We start from the raw sequence: 19,768 nt of genomic DNA, 5'->3' as shown, positions 1-19,768 counted from the left end.
CTTTCAATGGCAACATCGTAAGGAAACTCAAACAAAGAGTAGTAGATATATACAATAGTGAGTACATCTACGGATTATAATAGATTCGTTAAACCAGCATTCCATATACAAATCCCTTATCAAATATAATACAACAGTAATGATAGTAGTTTATTATTTTTTAAACTAACCTCAGGTATAACTATTATGGCTTTAATTGTCAAAGCTCTAATTTCCCCTAAAATTATAAATGTAAGAATTTGCACATTCTCTTTCCGTTATCACGTAAAAACCACGGTTCAATCTTAATTTATATCCAATTTATTGATTCTTTATATACAAATATGAAGTTTCACTTTTATTTGCCTGTTAAGTAAGATTTGTGTGTGTACAAATAATATGTAATATCTTATTTCGTGAAGTGGTAGATGTAAAGTAATAATATTTACAAACAATATACATTTAAATTTTTGATAACACACTTTACTTTTTAAATGTAATATCTTAATAAGTCGAACGAAAGAGGTTGGCACACTCCAGTAACGGTAATATCGATAAATAACACTGACACCGATTGTTTTTCAGTTCATTGCGTAGTCACGTAGATCTGTAGTTCTTTACTATGGTTTAATAAACATAGTCACATAATAAAATAAAAAAATACATAAAGTGGCTAATGCCAATAATTCGTGCCTAGGTTCAGTTAAATTGTATTTACAATAAAAAAAGGACGTGCCTCCAATATCCAGGGTGACATTTATTACGTATTAGGACGACTTTATTACTTTAAACGACACTAGTTGTAGTATTGCCAGATAACCAGAGTGGAACATTTTGAAACACCTACTCTGAAAATAAAGTTAGTTCACTGTAGTAGGTATTCCCTTGAACCTGTAAAAGATACAGAATTAGTTATTTCTTATCTACAATATATTAAACATTTTTTTAAATTTGAAACAGAAATTCTTCCGACTTCATCAACCTTTTGAAATCTGATTAGCGGCGAAGATCAACTAGACCTTTGACTAATGTAAAATGACTCATAGTTCATTAAAGTCATTAAAGATTTTCTTCTTAAACCCAGCGAGCCGTTTCCAAAGGTGACATCCGATCTCCATGTAAACAGAAAAGTAGATTACTATTGCCAGTAATTTTATGCAACATTTTGTTGCGATATTTCTTGATATGTTTTAAAGTCATCTCAAGACTTAATCGTGACCATCTATATGATAGACAGCACGATATTTGATAATTCTCAGTTATTCACAAATATAAAAAAATTCTTAAAACGAACATTGGCATGTTTGTATTTGTATATCCTTTATATTTTGTCCAAAAAACCATATTAAAACTTATAATAGTATAATAAGATTATGATTATATTATATTACTAATATAACTGTAGTTGAATTATATTACTAATATAATTATATTACATTTTGAATATTATTGTATTTCGTCCATTATTGACAGAATATACTTTAGTAATTACATTTTAAATTGGTTAATAGGTAATCATTGTTACTTGAATAGTTTTATGCGTAATAGTCTTTGAATTATATTGAATTCATTATATTTATCAGTTCTTCCATTCAGTGGTAATTTTCTTTTTAATTATTCTGTAGTGGAAGAATTAAAGGGTAACGATGACATTGATATTACACTATATGAATATGTCTAAAAGTTAAAAGGTATTTAAACAACAAGTATTCTTTAATATAAAAGGTATTTCAAAGAACAAATTCTTTTAGTAGGCAAAAGCTTGTTCGTACATTAAATATAATGTACATCGCTTATACTTTAAATAATGAAAAGCTTAAAAGTTAATGAGCTTTCCAAGCCTATATATTTCGTAAAACAGACCTTTAAACACTGTCTATTATTCGTGTATTTAATAAAACAATCCAGGAGTGTAATTGAAACTAAACACAGAGGTTATGTTTTGAAAACTGATAGGTCATCTATAACAACCCGCTAGCAAAAGCAATCTTCCGAAATACGGTTTGTTGAAATATCAGATAATTGCATCTAAAGATTCTATTATATGTGTCCACCTATCTCAAAAATTAAACGTAGGAATTAATTGTAATAGCACTATCTTTTATTGTCTTTAATCGAGATTACCGTAATTTATTAAAATTTATGATTAAAGCCTAATGCTATAAATTAGAACATATATATCCATTATGGAACATATATCGGAAGAATAAATAATTCTGTAACAAATAAAAAAAATTCCTAGTTCGCGTAAAAAAAAAATAATTCAGTTATATGATTTTATGCAAAAAGTAGAGGTGGCCGTTTTAATATTACAATTTTTAAATAAAAAATTGTAGCACTTGATACATGGTTTTAAATTAAAAAAAAAATGAAATAAATATTTTACCGTTTTAAAGTTGTTGGCCGAAGAAAAACGTAATATTTTAAAATCTCGATTTCATTACACATATTTAAAAATAAGTTAAAACACTGAAAGATTGAATTAGTTTATATTTTACTGGTGTCAAGAAAATTTTTACATCACAAAAATTTCTTTTTGCACGAGATAAAACTGTACTATTCAAAAACAAATTTGAAACCACAGCAGTTTTAAACTTAAATTAAATGACGGCTAAAAGACTTCCAACTCTCAATTTCACAATTAAAATAACTTTTATAGATAACGGCAATAAGACTTACTACATTATAGGAACTTGTTCATTTTTACATTATATTACATTACAGTATATGTTATAACGAGATTCTATGGGATAAATTATATCCAATTACATTCAACTGCACTAATATTTCTTTGCAGAAGAGTAAAAATAAAAGTACACTGCGTTTAACTTTTAGTAATCACAATACTTTATCCTTATTATTTATGATAGAAGAACTATCCCCTACTCCCATAGTCCTTGTTTCAGATTGCCCATGCGGTAAACGATACCAAAATGCATTTCCTTAAGGAAACCACGAAGTGTTTTAACCAACTCTAGCAGAAAATGAGTTTTAAAACTTTCCTAAAGTAATTTTGCTACGACAACAGGTGTCTGTTTCCTACTCATCTTAATGTGATTATATGTTATATGAACTTGTTATGGTTAACTGGGTACAAAATTTGGTGAACAGATTTGATTTCAACACTCGTTTGTATCATTCTTCCTGCAACTTCTATTATTTTAATGATGCTGCCAAAATTTACTCACTAAACAAAAAATTAAATTTTATCATATGGTAAGATATATTAAAAAGAATTATCTGTAGGCTTCAACTCTTAAATAAACCATCGTTGCTAAATAATCGAGAATAAGCTCTACTTTGGAACTCGATTCACTGACACCCAGCAAACAGGTTTGAATAATACTACTTGTCCGTACTTAGAGAAAATATTCGTTTCCTCTAATTACATCAAACATGATTGTGTTACGGTATTATATTTAATTTTGCGAACGAGTAGGGGAAGTATTTCATTAAGTGTAGGTTTTTACGCATCAGAACAGCTACTGTGATTAAATACTATAATTAAAAATGAATGTTATTTTGCAACTGTCAACTTCAAAGGACATTTAAAGAGAGTACAAATTGTATTAAGAAACAGTTCAACCTTGATTTTTATAAATATACGCATCTACTTTAAACACGTGGTGCAAAACGAATCTAAGGAGACCCTTACTAGTGTATAGCTTGAATTCGTAGTAATAAATTACTAAATCCTATTTAGGTCACCGTGAATATCTACAGATCATAAAAGATACAAAGATGACAATGAATTCATCATGTATTTGTTTGAAATATCGTTTTGTATGTCCAATTCTACTTATCCTAAGAGTTGCCTACTGAAAAGGAAAGGTTAATGTGGTAGTTTAGATAACATCCTTTTTTATTATTGATACCAAATGACAAATAAAAAGTAAATAAATTTGTCTCACACTATTCATAATTAAAACTAAATATTTGTTAAGGGAAAATTTAGAATTAAAACTTGTTTAAAGCTGGTTAAATTTATAAATTATTTTTTAAAATACTATACTATTTTTTTGACCAATTTAATTTGTTTGCTTACTAATCACTATGATGAAACAAATACAAAACATCATTTTTAAATTTTTATTTTCTGAGTATTAATTTTAGTACTTTTAATAAATGCATTTTATGAAATGTTAAAATTAAAGTATTTCTTTTGTTTAAAATAACTTAAAATGTCTCGCTTTGTAAATAAAGAATGCTATTCTGAAAGGCTGGTAAATATTTATGAAAGTCCGTCTAAAACGTAGCTATGGAGCCAAATTATTATTTTACGATTTTAAGATGGAGAAGCGTTTACCATTATTAAAATTATACATCAATATTTTAATTAAAAAATAATAATCATACAATAATTTGTTTCAATTTTAATTGCAAAATTGTTAGTTTTATAGTTAAATGAATATTTATTTTAATTCTAATGACGGCAATGGCGCATGAAATCTATGTTTACTCTTAATGTTTAAGAAGGGAAATGTTTTTATGTGATTCAATTTTGAAAATGAAAACAAGTAAAATTTACTTGCTATAGTTCTTTTACCCGCTTTACGTTACTTATACTAAGAAATATAGAATAATTTGTTTTATAAAATGAAACATAGATATTAGGGGTCTTTTAATATGATTTAATTATCCTGTATGATGAATTATGTTCTATATTTATTTTATGTATTGAAAAAATAAGTACCTAAAAAGGTTGAGACAAAGGAAGTAAAAGAAGGAATAATATCAATTTCTCATAAGGAAAATCTCTGGATTGTTCGGTAATCATGAAATAGATCTCATGATCCTACAACTGCCCTTGTTCTTATACATATTTTACTTTAATCACTCCATTCAACAAACATTTTAAGGTAAAATATGTAGTTTATAAATATTCAAACTAATTTTAGTTTATTTAAATATAATTACATATTTTTCTTTTTTAATAAATAAATTCTAAAAGAGCCTATTTTTTATCGCTCAGAACGATAATGTTGAAAAAATAGTTTTTTGAGTCATTTCGACAACTTTAATGTAGATGTTTAACTACATGATCATTCGTGTTTAGTAATATGGACTGGGACACGGAAGTACTAATATGAACGAGTACAGCATTTTTATATTCTACTTTTATGCTTAAACAATTTATATTTACTAAAACTTTATTATAAGAAATTGACGATTATGGGACTTGTCTGTGTGAAAGTCACGGATGCATTTGTGAGTATTTTTAATGCCTAACATTTATGCCAACAAAACAATATCGTTATACAAATTTTTATATTGTGTAAAAACATGTAAAAAAAGTTTACTTATAACATCCTAACGAATACGCAAATGTGAAATTGGTGTAATGTAACATGATGTAATTAACACAAATTATTGAACTACTCATAAACAACAATTCGTATGAGCGAAATGTGCGTGACAAATTTATTATCATAATATCACACTGAAACTCAAATATGTTTTATAAAAAAACATATTATTTGTACATTGTAAATGAGATATTATATATGTGCCTATATTCTCTTATCAGTGCCTATATGCTCTTATCAGTGATTATTTATTTTCAGTGAATATATGTTGTTTTTAGTGAATATACGCTGTATTCAGTGTATGTATGCTGTTATTAGTGAAAATATTCTCTTATCAGTGCCTATATTCTCTTATCAGTGACTATATGCTCTTATCAGTGACTATTTCTTCTAGTTAATATATCCTGTTATCAGTTTTTATATTCTTTTTATATGCTAAAAGGATAAATAAATATTACAATTTATTTAACTTAACATATGATTTCAACTTATTAGTTATAGTAATGTTAATAATATCAATAAACATCAAGAAATAAGTAATATTTTGAGAATTTGAAAATGGCGATGAATATGAGGAAACTGTATAAGATATTTCTCACAAGTGACAAGATTTGTTAAGTAGCTTCAACTTGTGGGTTTTGGCTCCTGGTAACACATGGGAAGAATTCCTTCCTCCATTTCAAAAAAGCGGTTACTTATTGATATCAAGCTGGGCAAGTTATAAATATAGTAAGGTTTCTCTGATATCTAAATCCAAGCCTTAGTTGGTTTTTTTTTTGTTTTGTAATGTTATTTTAAAATTTAGGTATTCGAAATTGTAATGTACGGGATTCCTCTAATCCCCTTATTAGTCCCTGTATGCTCTTATCAGTGACTGCATTCTCTTTTTATTGACTATTTATTTTTAGTGATTATAAGCTTTTATCAGTTTATATATGCTGTTATCTGTAAATATATGCTCTTATCAGTTCCTATATTCTCTTATCAGTGAGTATATGCTCTTATCTGTGACTTTTTTATTTGAGTATATGATGTTATCGGTTTTATATGTTGTTATCAGTGAATATATGCTCTTATAAGTCCCTCTAAGATTTTATCAGTGACTTCATTATCTTATCATTCACTATTTATTTTCAGTGATTATAAACTGTTATCAGTGAATATATGCTCTTATCGGTGAATATATGCTGCTATCAGTATATTATATGAAGTTATCAGTGTATATATAAAGTAATCAGTGAATATAAGCTGTTATCAGTGAATATATGTTCTGTTATCAGTGAATATATGCTCTTGTCATTGCCTATATGCTCTTATCAGTGACTATATGGTCTTATCAGTGACTATTTATTTCCTATATTCTTTATATACTTTTCGTAGCCCTACTCATAGATATCTTCTGATTCGCTATTTTCATATTTTCATCACTCCATGCAGGCGATAAGCAACTATAACGCTGAAAATTTATAAAATGGCACCAATAATTCTTGCTTTATTTAGACTTGGGTTGGTATGTTGCTAAAATTAGCGTCTGACTACAGTCTCAAACAATTACCAGTGATTTAGGTTTCTGTAAAGTTATTAATTGCTGTATTTCTTGCTCTATACGTGTGTAAAATAGTTTCCGATCCGTATAAATTATTTCTTTTATTAATCATCTAAAGAATACCCTAGAGACATCCATCATCCATCAGCCAAACTACGAAATACTGACGGTATAGTTAAGCTTTTTCAGTAGTGTTTCTGTAAAAATGAAGAATAAATAGAGGATAGTTTTGTTTATATCGTATTATATATCGTATATCAATTCATGGGTAGTCAAAATCGCTAATATTTTAACTTTATCAACTTTTAGTTTTGGTTAACTACAACACTTAGTTCGAATTTTCGCACTTATATTTTTTCAAATTATATCTAAAGTCTTTAAAATAATAATGTGACTGAAAATAAAATGAATTTGTGGAAGTAAAGATAATTTTAGAGAGTGTATTTTCGCTTGTTCAACATTGATGTTTAGACGTCTTAACCCTTTCACTACCACTTTTAAATTTTTGAAATTTTGATTTTAATTAATTCGTTATATCAAATTATGCAAGAAATATTTTTTTCAGATTTGTTTTTCTAACGTTTACTATTTTTTACAGACGTTTTTTAATTTTTTTTGCTGGGACATATGTGTCCCAGTTGTATATGAACACGGGACACATATGTCCCACTGGTAGTATACACAAGTATGTAATTGGTAACAATAAGGTAAATAATAATTAGTAATTTATTCAAACACATGTTTTTTACAACAAATAAAAAGAAAATTCAATTCCAATAAATTGCACAAATACGTGAAGAGATACATTTTACATAATTAAGTGTGATATATTGAAAAACACGTTTTACAAAGTGGGAGGTCACATTCTGCGCACATGGTTTTTGTTCGGTTTTCTGTCTGGTGATCCGAGCAGCGCTTGCATCTTCTTCTGGTCTGTCCTTCCACAGGCAAATGAGTACCGACGTTTGACATTGTTTTCACTCTCTTTGATGTTCTTCCAATGCTAGCTCTTCTTTTGACTGAAGTATTTGTTGATCCTTCGGCGAGCAGCTGTTCCGCTAGAGGCACCATGAACGTCAGAAGAGACGTTTTCCTGTGTTGAACTTCTTGGTGCAAAATCCATGCGTTGACAACTGATGTTAGAAGAAGTTTATAGAACACCTTTTTCCACCATTTTTTTGACTTTCTATCAAAATCGTACACACCTACTTTTTGATCAGAAATATCAACTCCTCCCATTATTTCATTGTATAAAGCAATAGCTTCAGGGCATGTAACATCCTTTCTTTCTCCATTTTGTTGCATTCTCTTGACTGTTGTCACAGTGTCTGAGTGTAAGTTACTCAGGACAACAAACTGCTTAGAATCCTTCCATGACACTGCTACTACACCTTCCTTACAACATAAAAATTCACTCTCATATTTTTCAAGTTTATTTTCAAACTTAGGCACATTTACCCTGTTCCCGATGCAAGTTGCGACACTAGGATGGCGTGTTTCACATAACAATTTGACTGAGGTGAAAAAACGATCAAATGACAGCACAACTTCTTCCTTGTCACCTCTTACAGTTGACGAAAGTTTGCCCACAACTCTTTCACCTAATGAACCGTCCACTTTTTCAAGATCTTTACCTGCATAAACATTGAAGTCACAGCAATAGACAGTGTCAGAATCGCACCTTTCCCATATTTTTATGCCCCTCTTTATGGGTTTCAAGGGAACATATTGTTTCATGGTCGACCTACCCTTGAACTTAGCCATTGATTCATCAATGCTTTGAAATGTTGCTTCTGTTCTTGCCTCAGGAAAAGTATGTTTCAAACAAGAAACTAATTCATCTACATAATAAGTCTTGGTAGCATTCTCAGGTTTGTTTGGCAGGTTGAAGTACAGCTTCGACATCAACAACTGAAACCTGTTCCTTGATATAGCTTTCTTTATAGCTACATTTCCCATGGATTCTTGCATGGACCAGTAGTCAGATATGTTTCGTAAGCGATTGTAGCACATGATGAGAACGCAGCCTATTACAACCATTATTTCATGATAATTTGTCTTAGCTATATTTTTTTTTCTTTTGTTTTTGTAGTATGTATAATCTTTCATTTGTGCAGTGCGATATGTACATAAAAAGGCTTTTAGGGAAAACTTCCAAAACTACTGTCATTTCCTTTGAACCTCTGTTGATTTTAGCTAAAATTATAGGCCTAACTTTTATTGGCAAGGATTTTCTAGGTTTAAAAGTTTGTTTTACCTTATTCCAAATGATTTTTGGTCTCTCGTTACCTACAGGCTTATTTTTACCTAGTTCCGTTCTATTCTTCTTGTTAGTTTTCGGCTGGGTACCTGTTCTTTCACCAGAATCTGCAGTGGCCTGATGACTGTTATCGGCAGTGTCCGGCTGGTTGCTAGTTCCCTCGCCAGGATCATTAGAAAACCTGCCCACCGTCATCAGCATCATCAGGTTTTTGAGCAGCTGGATTTTCAGAAGCGTCATCACTTTTTTCGGAAGAATCAGATTGGTGAACGTCATTATCACTGTCAGCAAAAAACTGTTCACATTCACTTCCAGAACAGTCAGAAGGTTTATAGTCAGGGTCTTTGTCGCTATCATACATCAAATCACCTTCCGAAGGTCTATCAGGTTCACTTGAATGAAACTCTAGCAAACTACTTATGTCTTTACTATTTAAATGCGACATGGTCCTACACTACCACTGGGACGTATATGTCCCGCACTGAAACACCACGGGGACAACCTGTGTCCCAGCACAAAAAAGACAAGAATATGGCAAATTAAACAAGTTTCACTGAAATAAATCAATAAACAAATTGATTGTATATACAGTACGGTTATCTGTAGCTATTAGGGACACAAAATAACTCACTATATTGAATTAAACAGTCACTAGCAAAAACAACAACACCATAACCTCAAAAGTGCAACCACATGGTCAGAACAAAACAACAGTGAAATAAAAACTGAGTGCTCCAGCAAGTTATTGTGCCAATTACAGCAAAGTGAAAATACCCACCTGTAGTGACTATTACAAAATTGCCCTCAAATTTAGCATCATTTAGTGTCCATATTTTTTTTATTCTCTCGGGACATATGTGTCCCAGTGGTAGTGAAAGGGTTAACTTTTTAATCGTTATATATTATAATTCAAATATATTTTAATACCAAACGTGAACTGTGAATCATAGTAAAATTATTCAAATGCATATCACAGAATCGTAAACAATCTTATAATTAATACTCATCCGAAAAATTTACATTGTGCTGTTGCAAACAGTTGTTTTAATGTTTCAACAATAGAATTTAAAAACATTGAGATATCATTCTGAAAAACCTTAATAACTAAAAAATTTAGTTGCGTATTAATTAAATTTTAATAATGAAAGATCTTTTGTAGTTCTACGACTAAACATAAGGTCGTTACAGTGCACAAAATTAATATGGGAGTTTATATTAAATCATATATCAATGTTTATTTTTACACATTGATTTAAGATTTGAGTGTTCAAAGTTGGAAAAGGAGTCATTCACGTCTACCCAATAAAACATCGGATATGTAGATATCGATTTAAACACTGCAGTTGTATTGACGTTCTCAAAACATACGTAGTATCAATGTCTAATTATGTTGTATTATTTCTAGCCAACCAATAGCAAGGAACAGTTGAATATCGATGTATTGCAGTTCATCACATGACTTTATATACTCTAAATGACGCCACGTTCTACTCGCAGCCACAATAAGGTTATAACTCCAAGCTCAATCAGGACTCAGACCACGTACCTTATCCACAGTTATTGCCGCTTCACGCCACTATTTTATTACTCTCCCTTATCTAATCTGACACTATAGATGCGGCTTTAAACCCTAGCAAAATGCTTATAGAACATGTAAAGGGACAGTGCCTATGAGTGATACATTGAACTATATAAATATACAGGGTGTGCGTTTTACAAATGGGCCTCCCTTTTAATATTAGAAAGTACGAAACTATGAAGGTATACGTATACGGAAAATCTTTAGTTGCTTTAAGAGACATTTGAAAAAGTGTATTTCATACTTTTCAGAACTGCCACCATTTTCCAATTTGACTTAACTTTGTTTTGTAAGGAACAGGTTGAGTTTTATTATCGTGAGCAATCTTAAATTTTAGTTGTTTTTAATCTTGGCATTTTTTGTATTTCCTTTAGTAACGGATATATGAGAGCTCAAAGTGTCCCTTACGCAGAAAAGTTTTAGAAAACACCTTTTTAAATAACCGTCCGTTTTAGTACTGTAAACGTAATAAAGTAAATTTTGAATTTTTTCATTGAATGTTTGTAAATTTACAATCTAAATTCTATGTTTTTTGCAAACACTACCGTCATTATCACTAAAAGTTAAACTTCAATTACAAGGTTTATTAGCAAAGCTTTACTATTTTCTAGTTTTCATTCTTTGAGTTACCCAATGATGTCATATATTAATGCCGTGGGGTTAGCATTTTAATTAAAACATTCATCATGAGAACTTTGCAAAGATAAATTCAGTGGATTTTGTGGTTAAGGAATTGTAAATCTGTGATTCCATTGCAACTCGAGAGTTAGGTGCTAATAGAAATTCCTCAGATGCTGCATTTATTGATGGGATAAGAAGTTGAAGGAAAGGTAGCTTATTCGAAAAAGTTGGGTAGGTAGGCTAAAAACCTGCGATTTTACCACCGGGAACATTCAAAACAGTTTTTTTACTTATTTAAAAAGAGTTTTTTCAAAACGAGGTGTTGAGGTGTACATCCATAAGTCTACAGTTCACAAAGATTTGAACAAAATACTTAAATTAAATGGTTGCAAGCCATGATCAAATTATGGGACGAGAATTAATGTGTTCAGGGTGTTTACTGGTACTCGTGCCGAGTTTAGATAACCTGTTGTACAACTGTTTAAAGTACTCTTTATTCCCATGCTAATTTCATTTTTGTGTTGTGTATACTTCGATAAATAATTCAATGTAAATAGCACACTATATGACATGACTTGTAGCAAAATTTTAAGAAGGAAGAAATAGAAACATAATAGTGTAATATTATAATGTTGTTAATTATATTAGCCGTGATTAGTTTTAATTTCGAGTAAACCATAAATACAGACATACATACATACACTGGTCCAAGCAAGAAGAACCACATTCGAGTCACTGTATGCATATGTCCCCAACGCGTTCAAAATTGCTAAAGTGGTGGTACCAATTTATAAATCTAATGAATTTACAATCAAATCTAACTACAGGCCTATATCATTATTGAGCGTTTTCACTAAGGTAATTGAGAAGATAGTAAACGAACAGTTAAATGAATATTTAAATAATAATAATATTTTAACAGACTCGCAGTATGGTTTCAGAAAATCAAGAATCACTGCAGACGCTCTTTTTTGTTTGAATAAAGATATCAACGAGGCTGTTAGTAGCAACAGGCGTTGTCTGTTGGTGTTTCTGGATCTCGCAAAGGCGTTTGATTCGGTAGATAGGGTCAAACTGCTACGTAAGTTAGAGTTAATTGGCGTTAAAGTAAATTCATTAAATTTGTTTAAATCTTATCTAGAAAATAGGAAACAGTTTGTTACAATTAATGGCATCAATAGTAGGGAAACCACCATAGATTACGGCGTCATTCAAGGAAGTACGCTCGGCCCCACATTATTCCTCATATACACGAATAACCTTGCTAAAATAAATATAACGGGTAAGCTTTATCTCTTTGGCTATAATACAGCGATATTCTTTGATGGTAAGAGTTGGGAAGAAGTGAGGGGCAAGGCCTCCAAAGATTTTGAGTCTGTTAAAAAATGGCTAGACCACAACCTACTCACACTTAATGTTCCAAAAACAAAATTCCTGCCGATATCATTAAGAGACAGAGGAGACACACCTATCCAAAACATTAAACTGCATAGTTGTGGAAATTTCGACAACACAACGTGTAATTGTGAGGAAATTGAAAGTGTGACGAGTTATAAATATCTGGGTGTTTTTTTATCGCGAGTTAAGCTGGACAGAACATATAGATTATTTAAATAAAAACTTAGAACATTTATTTATGCATTTAGACAAATTAGTCACTTTTTAAATTTAAAGGGAATTAGAATGGCCTATTGCGCTTATGTATGGTCTATTTTAGAAAATTGACTGATAGCATATGGTGGAGCGTACAAAACAGTTCTACAACCGTTATTAGTTACACAAAAGGCAATAGTTAAAGCAGCTCTAAGAGTAAATAGGCGATACCCTACAGATGCTGTTTTTGACAACTTAAAAGTTTTTGACATACGACAGTTATTTGTTGGAAAATTGTTGATGCATGTACACAAGCGATTCGAAGAAATCTTTGACGAAATAACTCACGAGTACAACACTAGAAATGCGGACAATGTTGGAATACGAATACCAAGACTTTTAAGAACTTACTCGACCACTAATGCGTTCATTATAGCCCACTATTTATACAGAAATTTACCTGAAGACCTATAGCAAAACAACTTTTATACAAGCACGACATATAAAAAGAAAGTTAATACATGGTTACTGGAGGTTGGAAGGGACAGAACTGAACAAATTATAACATCAATCTATAGATAAAAAAACAAATATAAACTTAACTTTCGACCTAACTTAGTACAAATGTGTTGTCATTGTGCGCTAGCGTGTATGAGTGTGTGCGGTGTGTGTGTGTGTGTGTGTGTGTGTGTGTGTGGGTGTGCGTGTGGGTGTGTGTGTTCGCTGTTCGAGTAGTGTGTATTGGATGTATGTGAGTGTGAGTGATTGGGGACGTACGAGTCATTAGGAGGGGGCTGGGGGTGGGAGGGTTGCAACTGCCATAGCCTTCTCCCATATAACCAAACAAATCTTTAGTATATTCTTTTTAAATTATTAAAAACATAATCAAATAATAATTTTAGTTTCCTAATATTTCTATATTTATTTTTACAGAATTTCTAATTATTTTTATAGAAATTCTTTTTATTTTGTTGTAATTAAGCTGCAATAAAATATTAAGTGGCAATGCGGTACATTACAGGACTCATTCTCAAAACACAGTTTTTACTTAGTTTGGGAATTGATTTCTAAGTTTTATTTTATAGAGTTTTACAGCAACGTAATTAGTTATTGTAGTATATTTTATTTCACCTAAGGAAATGTATGTAAACTAGATGTAAATGTTTTTTTTTTTATGAAGAAATAAATACATTTTGACTTTGACGTAATATTTAGACACTAGAACATGTAAATGTATATGTTACTCAACACAAGTAACAAGGATGCTGTTGTGCTGTTATACCTCAAAGCAGTTGAGGTGTACCGATTGTATCAAATAATAGTAATTCTCGGGTAATTGGATTACCGGTGGAAGGAGTAGGCCCTGAAGAATGATAAGGACTGGACAGTACAAAAAAGCCTTCTATCAGCGAGGCGCGCATCGCAGATGGGATAGTTTGATAACGAAATTGAGAGGTGGGGTGAGGTAGACGTGCCGTACTTCCCGTCTTAGTTGATGTGTAGTAGTGGTAACGATTAAAGCCTTTGAAATTGTTTAGATTTGTTTCTTGCTAATCGTCATCGAACCTGCTGGTAAGTGAACTTTTAACTGGAGTCCAGTCAATATTTCATTCTTAGTTATTTTGAATAATCTTGGGGAAATAAATATTGTGAGAATTAAATTTAATGGGAATTTAGGAACTTGTCCTTTTGATCTGTGCAATATAAAACTTGTTGGTCCAGTGAGCACATATATATTGAATTTTATGTAAAAAAATACTAAAAGAGTTTCGTGGTTGTTACAGATGTTTTCAGCAATTTAATTCTCTAACACTGAAAAGAAGTAATTTTAATATCCTCTAACACAGAATAAATTTTATTATAGAAATATATTTTATATTTAAAGTAAAGTAAAGAAATTAGGAACAGAATAAAATTGAATTTTGAAGATAAATTAAAATGAAGAATTGCCAGATCAGATTAGAGTGTGAAAACTTTGAATTTTGAAAATTGAATAAAATACAAGCTGTGAGAACTTTGAAAATTGTTTTGAGTGTCAAATATATTACAAGTTTAAACTTAAAAGTAATCAAGAAGTTTTTATTTTAATTTTAAATCCAGTGATTATTTTCAAGAATAAGTTTTATTTTAGTTTTGAACTGTATTATTTTCAGAAGTTTTACGTTTCCTTTTTTGAACCTTCACAAAACTTAAATTTCAAAGCTAACCCCTTATGTGCCAGTAAAACGGTACAATGTTTGTAAATTTACAATCTAAATTCTATGTTTTTTGCAAACACTACCGTCATTATCACTAAAAGTTAAACTTCAATTACAAGGTTTATTAGCAAAGCTTTACTATTTTCTAGTTTTCATTCTTTGAGTTACCCAATGATGTCATATATTAATGCCGTGGGGTTAGCATTTTAATTAAAACATTCATCATGAGAACTTTGCAAAGATAAATTCAGTGGATTTTGTGGTTAAGGAATTGTAAATCTGTGATTCCATTGCAACTCGAGAGTTAGGTGCTAATAGAAATTCCTCAGATGCTGCATTTATTGATGGGATAAGAAGTTGAAGGAAAGGTAGCTTATTCGAAAAAAGTTGGGTAGGTAGGCTAAAAACCTGCGATTTTACCACCGGGAACATTCAAAACAGTTTTTTACTTATTTAAAAAGAGTTTTTTCAAAACGAGGTGTTGAGGTGTACATCCATAAGTCTACAGTTCACAAAGATTTGAACAAAATACTTAAATTAAATGGTTGCAAGCCATGATCAAATTATGGGACGAGAATTAATGTGTTCAGGGTGTTTACTGGTACTCGTGCCGAGTTTAGATAACCTGTTGTACAACTGTTTAAAGTACTCTTTATTCCCATGCTAATTTCATTTTTGTGTTGTGTATACTTCGATAAATAATTCAATGTAAATAGCACACTATATGACATGACTTGTAGCAAAATTTTAAGAAGGAAGAAATAGAAACATAATAGTGTAATATTATAATGTTGTTAATTATATTAGCCGTGATTAGTTTAATTTCGAGTAAACCATAAATACAGACATACATACATACACTGGTCCAAGCAAGAAGAACCACATTCGAGTCACTGTATGCATATGTCCCCAACGCGTTCAAAATTGCTAAAGTGGTACCAATTTATAAATCTAATGAATTTACAATCAAATCTAACTACAGGCCTATATCATTATTGAGCGTTTTCACTAAGGTAATTGAGAAGATAGTAAACGAACAGTTAAATGAATATTTAAATAATAATAATATTTTAACAGACTCGCAGTATGGTTTCAGAAAATCAAGAATCACTGCAGACGCTCTTTTTTGTTTGAATAAAGATATCAACGAGGCTGTTAGTAGCAACAGGCGTTGTCTGTTGGTGTTTCTGGATCTCGCAAAGGCGTTTGATTCGGTAGATAGGGTCAAACTGCTACGTAAGTTAGAGTTAATTGGCGTTAAAGTAAATTCATTAAATTTGTTTAAATCTTATCTAGAAAATAGGAAACAGTTTGTTACAATTAATGGCATCAATAGTAGGGAAACCACCATAGATTACGGCGTCATTCAAGGAAGTACGCTCGGCCCCACATTATTCCTCATATACACGAATAACCTTGCTAAAATAAATATAACGGGTAAGCTTTATCTCTTTGGCTATAATACAGCGATATTCTTTGATGGTAAGAGTTGGGAAGAAGTGAGGGGCAAGGCCTCCAAAGATTTTGAGTCTGTTAAAAAATGGCTAGACCACAACCTACTCACACTTAATGTTCCAAAAACAAAATTCCTGCCGATATCATTAAGAGACAGAGGAGACACACCTATCCAAAACATTAAACTGCATAGTTGTGGAAATTTCGACAACACAACGTGTAATTGTGAGGAAATTGAAAGTGTGACGAGTTATAAATATCTGGGTGTTTTTTTATCGCGAGTTAAGCTGGACAGAACATATAGATTATTTAAATAAAAACTTAGAACATTTATTTATGCATTTAGACAAATTAGTCACTTTTTAAATTTAAAGGGAATTAGAATGGCCTATTGCGCTTATGTATGGTCTATTTTAGAAAATTGACTGATAGCATATGGTGGAGCGTACAAAACAGTTCTACAACCGTTATTAGTTACACAAAAGGCAATAGTTAAAGCAGCTCTAAGAGTAAATAGGCGATACCCTACAGATGCTGTTTTTGACAACTTAAAAGTTTTTGACATACGACAGTTATTTGTTGGAAAATTGTTGATGCATGTACACAAGCGATTCGAAGAAATCTTTGACGAAATAACTCACGAGTACAACACTAGAAATGCGGACAATGTTGGAATACGAATACCAAGACTTTTAAGAACTTACTCGACCACTAATGCGTTCATTATAGCCCACTATTTATACAGAAATTTACCTGAAGACCTATAGCAAAACAACTTTTATACAAGCACGACATATAAAAAGAAAGTTAATACATGGTTACTGGAGGTTGGAAGGGACAGAACTGAACAAATTATAACATCAATCTATAGATAAAAAAACAAATATAAACTTAACTTTCGACCTAACTTAGTACAAATGTGTTGTCATTGTGCGCTAGCGTGTATGAGTGTGTGCGGTGTGTGTGTGTGTGTGTGTGTGTGTGTGTGTGTGTGTGGGTGTGCGTGTGGGTGTGTGTGTGTGTGTTCGCTGTTCGAGTAGTGTGTATTGGATGTATGTGAGTGTGAGTGATTGGGGACGTACGAGTCATTAGGAGGGGGCTGGGGGTGGGAGGGTTGCAACTGCCATAGCCTTCTCCCATATAACCAAACAAATCTTTAGTATATTCTTTTTAAATTATTAAAAACATAATCAAATAATAATTTTAGTTTCCTAATATTTCTATATTTATTTTTACAGAATTTCTAATTATTTTTATAGAAATTCTTTTTATTTTGTTGTAATTAAGCTGCAATAAAATATTAAGTGGCAATGCGGTACATTACAGGACTCATTCTCAAAACACAGTTTTTACTTAGTTTGGGAATTGATTTCTAAGTTTTATTTTATAGAGTTTTACAGCAACGTAATTAGTTATTGTAGTATATTTTATTTCACCTAAGGAAATGTATGTAAACTAGATGTAAATGTTTTTTTTTATGAAGAAATAAATACATTTTGACTTTGACGTAATATTTAGACACTAGAACATGTAAATGTATATGTTACTCAACACAAGTAACAAGGATGCTGTTGTGCTGTTATACCTCAAAGCAGTTGAGGTGTACCGATTGTATCAAATAATAGTAATTCTCGGGTAATTGGATTACCGGTGGAAGGAGTAGGCCCTGAAGAATGATAAGGACTGGACAGTACAAAAAAGCCTTCTATCAGCGAGGCGCGCATCGCAGATGGGATAGTTTGATAACGAAATTGAGAGGTGGGGTGAGGTAGACGTGCCGTACTTCCCGTCTTAGTTGATGTGTAGTAGTGGTAACGATTAAAGCCTTTGAAAATTGTTTAGATTTGTTTCTTGCTAATCGTCATCGAACCTGCTGGTAAGTGAACTTTTAACTGGAGTCCAGTCAATATTCATTCTTAGTTATTTTGAATAATCTTGGGGAAATAAATATTGTGAGAATTAAATTTAATGGGAATTTAGGAACTTGTCCTTTTGATCTGTGCAATATAAAACTTGTTGGTCCAGTGAGCACATATATATTGAATTTTATGTAAAAAAATACTAAAAGAGTTTCGTGGTTGTTACAGATGTTTTCAGCAATTTAATTCTCTAACACTGAAAAGAAGTAATTTTAATATCCTCTAACACAGAATAAATTTTATTATAGAAATATATTTTATATTTAAAGTAAAGTAAAGAAATTAGGAACAGAATAAAATTGAATTTTGAAGATAAATTAAAATGAAGAATTGCCAGATCAGATTAGAGTGTGAAAACTTTGAATTTTGAAAATTGAATAAAATACAAGCTGTGAGAACTTTGAAAATTGTTTTGAGTGTCAAATATATTACAAGTTTAAACTTAAAAGTAATCAAGAAGTTTTTATTTTAATTTTAAATCCAGTGATTATTTTCAAGAATAAGTTTTATTTTAGTTTGAACTGTATTATTTTCAGAAGTTTTACGTTTCCTTTTTTGAACCTTCACAAAACTTAAATTTCAAAGCTAACCCCTTATGTGCCAGTAAAACGGTACAGAGGGAGAAGGATAAGAAGAGGGGGTGTTCCGGCCGCCGTTGACAACTGATAGTGATACTTAAGCTGGTACTGATAGTGCTGGGTCTACTGCGTCGATGTGCCAATATTGAGAAACATCAGGGGTGAGTATTAGTTGTAAAACTGTAATACAAACTTGCAACGTAGTTGGGTATAAATGTATGGAAGTGATACATAATAAATGTGTAAACTTCATGCGAGTTTGATTATTATTAAAGCTATTTAAATATGTTTAATTGTTGTATAATCTAATAAGAAATGCATTACTTGTTATTTTATATGGTTTTAAACATAATTAATTGTAGGAATGAAATATAACACTTGCTTGATTTCAACTTTGGCTATATCATAATAATCAGAGAGTGCATTAAAATAGATGGATAATATTAAATTAGGATATTGAATGCATAATGGCAATGAGTCAGTGTCGTTCCATATAAATTGTAACTTTACAACTCATGAACTCATTACAATATATAAATACGAGTATATAGAAGTAGATATATATATATATATATATATATATATATATATATATATATATATATATATGCCGATCCTGGACCACTTTTAGAGACGAACGGAAATTCCATGTAAAGTCCGGTTCAAAGCACCATAAAGGAAACTGAGAAATAACACAGCAAATTTCAATGAAAAATTAACCGAATCTACATTCG

The 19,768-nt window shown here is 31.0% G+C and overlaps 1 protein-coding gene across 1 annotated transcript; it reads right to left on the bottom strand.

The window, feature by feature from the left end:
• Positions 1-844: 844 nt before the first annotated feature.
• Positions 845-13,719, bottom strand: LOC124368188. Its single transcript, XM_046825463.1, has 6 exons — positions 13,662-13,719; positions 9,181-9,372; positions 8,580-8,858; positions 8,290-8,465; positions 7,680-8,226; positions 845-870 (listed from the first exon to the last, which is right to left on the bottom strand). The coding sequence occupies exons 1-6, from the start codon at positions 13,717-13,719 to the stop codon at positions 845-847; spliced, it is 1,278 nt and encodes a 425-aa protein (XP_046681419.1).
• Positions 13,720-19,768: the final 6,049 nt, after the last annotated feature.

Source organism: Homalodisca vitripennis, chromosome 8 (genome assembly GCF_021130785.1).
Source record: "Homalodisca vitripennis isolate AUS2020 chromosome 8, UT_GWSS_2.1, whole genome shotgun sequence".
Taxonomy (NCBI): domain Eukaryota; kingdom Metazoa; phylum Arthropoda; class Insecta; order Hemiptera; family Cicadellidae; genus Homalodisca; species Homalodisca vitripennis.
Note: the sequence above shows the minus strand (reverse complement) of the source record. Positions and strands in the feature narration are given on the sequence as shown.

Coding starts and splice junctions, on each gene's coding strand:
- LOC124368188 (XM_046825463.1), bottom strand. CDS start 13,719: ATGGGAGAAGGCTATGGCAGTTGCAACCCTCCCACCCCCAGCCCCCTC. Junction 9,373..13,661: donor CAGCCCCCTCCTAATGACTC/GTACGTCCCCAA, acceptor TTTTGCTGACAG/TGATAATGACGTTCACCAAT. Junction 8,859..9,180: donor AGATTCTGGTGAAAGAACAG/GTACCCAGCCGA, acceptor TGGTTGTAATAG/GCTGCGTTCTCATCATGTGC.